General features: G+C 41.1%; 2 protein-coding genes across 2 annotated transcripts; both read left to right on the top strand.

The window, feature by feature from the left end:
• Positions 1–834: 834 nt before the first annotated feature.
• On the top strand, positions 835–3,450 carry LOC134264167 (uncharacterized). Its single transcript, XM_062746467.1, has one exon. The coding sequence runs from the start codon at positions 835–837 to the stop codon at positions 3,448–3,450; it is 2,616 nt and encodes an 871-aa protein (XP_062602451.1).
• Positions 3,451–3,510: 60 nt separating this feature from the next.
• On the top strand, positions 3,511–4,980 carry LOC134264165 (uncharacterized). The gene has a single exon (XM_062746466.1). The coding sequence runs from the start codon at positions 3,511–3,513 to the stop codon at positions 4,978–4,980; it is 1,470 nt and encodes a 489-aa protein (XP_062602450.1).
• The last annotated feature ends 484 nt before the right edge of the window (positions 4,981–5,464 follow it).

Raw genomic sequence — 5,464 nt, 5'->3', positions numbered from 1 at the left:
AAAAATTAGATCCGCCACACTTCAGCGGCAAGATTCGAAATTACCCGAGTTTTAAGTCAGACTATTTTACTCACATGATTCCAACATATGGAAAAGATCCCTTTGCTTTGAAGAATTCCTTATCTGGAGAGCCTTTTGAAATTATAAAGGGAGTAGATAATGACTTTGAGGAAATGTTTAAACGTCTTGATCTGAAGTATGGAAGACCGGAAAAGTTGGCGGACACCGTTCTGGCCGACATAAGGGCATTGAAGGCAGTTCCTGAGGGGAGACAGCACAAAGTTTACAGAAATGGTGGAGATAGTGGAGGGATGTTGGTTGATTCTGAAGCGGATGGGTTTGGAAAAAGAAATGGACAATGCCACCATGATCAGTGAGATTGAGAAATTATTACCCTCTATCCAGAAGAGAGAATGGGCTTTGCTGAAACTTAGACTGAAGTCTACAACGTTTTCTGATTTGTTGAGATTCCTTTTGGATGAAAGAGCTGCAATTGAATATATGACTTCGGATATTCGAGAAAGTAATAATGCCAGTGTTTCTCGTAAAGGAAAAATCCATAATATTACCAGCTCACAAAAAAAATGAGAAATTTGACGATTCTTTTGTTAATGTTATACAGAGTCAAATGCAGCAAAATGAACAGAAAATGCAACAGGTGATTGAAGGATTAGCACAAGTGACAGATGCGCTTCTTAATGGAAAACAGAGGGAGCAATACACGATGCTTCCAGAAATGATGTCTCTTTCAGGAAAAAATGTTGGTATCATGAGACTGACAATCATTCTATTGGGGACTGTACCGGTTTTTCTGCTCTTGATGGAAAAACAAAGATGGAGTTGCTGAAACGAAATGGTGCTTGTTTTAGTTGCCTGAAAAGTGGACATCTATCAAAAAGATGTAATTATAGAAAGCCCTGTGAAATCACAGATTTTCGTCAACAAAAATGCGGCAGATTTCATCATCCTTTCTTACATGGGGTGATAGTGAACGCGAGCGCACACCATCACAGTGTAAACATTGTTAACGAAGAGCAGGGAAAGAAGGGAGTCATTCTCATGATCAGCAAAATAGAGAGTGGTAATATCCCATTGACCACCTTATGGGATCCTGGTGCTAATATTTCTCTTTTAACTTTTGAATCCGCTAGGAAGCTTGGACTCAAGGGGCGTGAAGTGACATTATCAGTGACGAAGGTGGGAAACACATCTGAGTGTATTCAAAGCAAAGAATACTTACTGCCACTGACAGACATGTATGGCAAGGTCTGGCAAGTGAAAGTATATGGAATGAACAAAATTACAGCAGATATTTCAAAGGTGGATGTTCATGGAGTTGTGAAATTCTTTAAAGGGATTAAAGAGGGAGATATAGTGAGACCAGAAGGAAAAGTGGACCTGCTGATAGGAGCTGATTGCTGCATCTTATTGCCTGAGAAAATTGATCAAATTGGAAATCTTCAATTGATGCGAAATCAATTTGGATACTGCATTAGAGGAAGTCACGCCAAGTTACACGTACCTGTTACAACGGAGTCAAATCTTGTGTGCATTCACCATACTTCTGGAAGGATAATCGAACCAATACGGTTAAACCATGAGAGCCTTAAGAATGCTGTTGACAATTTTTTCGACATAGAAGGCCTGGGAACGCATTGTGTACCAAAGTGTGGAAGTTGCAGGTGCGGGAAGTGTCCACCTGGAAATGGAAGCTACACATTGAAGGAGGAACGAGAGTTACATCTTATAAAGGAGGGACTTCAGTATGATGAAGTGGGCAAGAACTGGACTACTACGTACCCTTGGATTAAGGATCCAAAGTCTCTCCCCAACAATATCAATGCAGCGGTATGTCGGTTGAAATGCACGGAAAGGCGCTTAGAAAAGGCTGGACAAGAGTACAGTGAAGCATATGGTGACCAGATTGCGGATATGGTGCAGAGAAGCGTTGCAAGAAAATTAACGGCTGAAGAGGTGCAAAGGTATGAAGGACCTATCCACTACATTCCACACCATGAAGTCTTAAAACCAAATTCCAAGACTACACCAGTGCGGATCGTATTCGATTCATCGTCCTCGTACATGGGTCATGTTTTGAATGATTACTGGGCAAAGGGGCCAAATGTTCTGAACGACCTTTTAGGAGTTATTATCAGATTTAGGCAAAGAAAAATTGCAATTGCTGAAGATATCACGAAGATGTACAACGCAATCAAACTGTCGGAAAGAGATCAGGACACACACAGATTTGTCTGGAGGGACTTGCAGATAGACAGACCACCTGATCATTATGTCTTAATGTCAGTCACATTTGGAGATAAACCCAGCGGAGCAATCTCTACCATGGCCTTGCGAATGACAGCAGAAATGAATCGGGAAGAATATCCAAAGGCAGCTGAATTTGTTATCAAAAATAGTTATGTGGATGACTTACTCACTTCAGTGAATACTGTTTGTGAAGCCAAGGAAATAATTCTGAACACTGAAAGACTTTTAAGCTGTGGAGGATTTCATGTAAAACACTGGATTGTTTCTGGTGATCAAGATGACCACTTTGCAGGATTGAATGTGTTATGTGCCGAGCAGGAAAACATTCTTGGAATGATTTGGTTACCCAAAGATGATGTCTGGATGTTCAAGGCAAAACTGAACTTTTCGCCAAAAAGACGTGGAAAGCATACAGAGGATGATATCGAGGATGGACAATTACATCTAATTCCGGACAGTCTAACTCGCAAGATGGTTCTAAGTCAGGTTGCAGGCATATATGATCCTCTTGGACTGGTTGCTCCATATGTATTGTCTGCAAAAATTCTCATGAGGACCATGTGTTCCAAAGAAAATCAAATTGGATGGGATGAGCCTATGAGTGAAGATATGAGGGCTAAGTGGGTTCAGTTCTTTACAGGATTTTATGATTTGCAGAATTTAACATTCAAAAGATGCCTTATGCCGGAAAACACAGAAAGTGATCCAATGCTTGTTATATTTTCGGATGGAAGTCAGCAAGCCTACGGTGCATGTGCCTACATCAGATGGCATACCGAAGATGACAAATACACATCGAGCCTAGTGATAGCAAAGAATCGAATTGCACCAGCAAAGCAGTTGTCTACCCCTCGTCTTGAACTCTGTGGAGCAGTGCTTGCATCTAGGCTGCGTCAAAAACTAGTAACAGAAATGAATTTCAAATTCAGTAAGATTGTGCATATTGTCGACTCCATGATTGTAAGAGCGCAAATACAGCGAGAGAGTTATGGCTTTGGGACATTTGTGGCAACACGTGTTGCTGAAATACAAAGTACATCTGATCCCACTGAGTGGTGGTGGGTTCAAGGAGATCAGAACCCTGCCGACATGACTACAAGGGTTGCAGTAGCAAGTGCTTTAGGGACTGACTCTAAGTGGCAAAACGGGCCAGATTTTCTGAGAACTCCATTTGAATTTTGACCAATAAGTCAAGAAAATACCATAGACAGCGATCAGATACCTGATATTATTGGGGTGACAATGTCAATCACTTCTGAGAATCGTTCTTCCCATGGATGTGCTGTTATAGATATAGAGCGGTTTGCCAGTCTGAAGAAGCTTCTTCGAGTTACCAGCATGGTTTTAGCCATTGTGAAATGGAAAACATTTAGAGGTATTTGTAGCAAGATCACTTCAGGGACATCTGTGGAAGCAGAAAGGAGTTGGGTTAAGCACGCGCAGGAAAAGTTACCAGATGATTGCATGAAGAAATTTCAAAGACTTGGGCCATTCATCAATCAAGATGGGGTTGTTTGCGTTGGACAGCGCATGGCTGAATGGATCAAACAATCATGGAACCAGAGAGAATTCTCTTTGCTGCCAAGAAAGGGTCAGTTTACGGAGTTAGTTGTGCGCAGTGTTCATGATGAAGATCATGCAGGATTGGAGGTGACGTTAGCAAAAATCAGAAGCAGATACTGGATTCCCGGAGTTCGAAAAATCATTAGACGAGTCAAGGATAACTGTGTTGTGTGCAGAAAGCGGGATAAAGTAACAATACAACAACAGATGGGTGTTTTACCTTCATTCCGACTGAATCCAGCACCTCCATTTTATAACTGTGCCGTTGATATGTTTGGATCATATACCATACGTGACACAGTCAAAAGACGAACACATGGAAAGGCATATGGGGTATTGTTTAATTGCCTCAATTGCAGGGCTGTGTACATCGATTTAGCGGAAGGTTACGACACAGGAAGTTTCCATGTTGTATTCAGGAGATTTGTATCACTTCGTGGCAATCCAAAGCGAATGATTTCTGATGCAGGCACACAGCTAGTAGCTGCAGGCAAGGAATTGGATAAGTTTGAAGTAGAATGGAACGTCATCAAATCTGCGGACGCTCCATGGGAGAATGGTTGTAGTGAATCCTTAATCAAGTCTGTGAAGCGATGTCTGCAAATTGCTGTTGGGGATTCAATTTTAACGTTTTCAGAGTTGCAAACTGTGTTGTTTGAAGCTGCAAATTTAATAAATGAGCGACCTATCGGGACCAAGGTGTGTGACCCAAACGAAGGAACATACTTATGCCCGAATGATTTGCTGTTAGGGAGATCCACAGTTCGAGTTCCTCAGATGCAAATAGAAGAACATTGCAATCCACGACTGAGATGGAAATTCATTCAACAGCTGGTTGATACCTTTTGGAAAAGATGGATTAGAGATTACTTTCCCACTTTTATTGCGAGACAGAAGTGGCATACAAGCAGGAGAAATCTGAAGCAGGGTGATCTTGTGTTAGTCCAGGATACAAATCTAATTCGTGGAAAGTGGAAACTTGCTCAAGTTGCCGAGGCAGAGCCTGGAACAGACGGAAAAGTACGAGACGTCACAGTGCGATACAAGAACGTGGGACCAGGTGCAAGGTATGACGGGTGTACTGACACTGTCATTCGCAGATCTGTTCATAGACTTGTAGTTATACTGCCAGTGGATGAATGTGATTAGTTGTGAACTTGCCAAGAAACGTCGGGGGGAGTATATCGTTAACGATATTCCGGAACTTTTAGAGTCGGACATTATTTTTCATTGTTTACAGTCAACGGAAGTTTGTTTTGCTTACCTCGTGGATAGACGATCCTGTGTTTGTGACATTATAGCTCAGTTATATTAATTTTGGATCCATCAATGTGTAAGTAGACACTGTTTTTGTGACTAACGCGAAGTGCGGACCAATGATTATTGTGATTATTGTGTTGTTAAACTATACAGTGGCATTCAGTATAACCCACGCTGCTCTGAAAAATCTACGGAACGACGTTATCATCATAATGTGATTATATTTTGTTTTATTTTAAATTCAGGTTGAAACATTGGAATAAATCATTACAACAGATGGTTTAATTTGTTACTGAGCCATACACTTATAAATATCTATAGTTTTGGTGTGTTGTATCTATATATATTGAATCTCAATACTGAGGCCACCCGA

The sequence above is a fragment of the Saccostrea cucullata genome, unplaced genomic scaffold, assembly GCF_032062105.1.
Source record: "Saccostrea cucullata isolate Sc308-1 unplaced genomic scaffold, CSIRO_AGI_Scuc_v1 ctg10743, whole genome shotgun sequence".
Classification (NCBI taxonomy): Eukaryota; Metazoa; Mollusca; class Bivalvia; order Ostreida; family Ostreidae; genus Saccostrea; species Saccostrea cuccullata.
This window is presented reverse-complemented; position numbering and strand designations above follow the sequence as displayed.

Coding starts and splice junctions, on each gene's coding strand:
- LOC134264167 (XM_062746467.1), top strand. CDS start 835: ATGGAGTTGCTGAAACGAAATGGTGCTTGTTTTAGTTGCCTGAAAAGT.
- LOC134264165 (XM_062746466.1), top strand. CDS start 3,511: ATGTCAATCACTTCTGAGAATCGTTCTTCCCATGGATGTGCTGTTATA.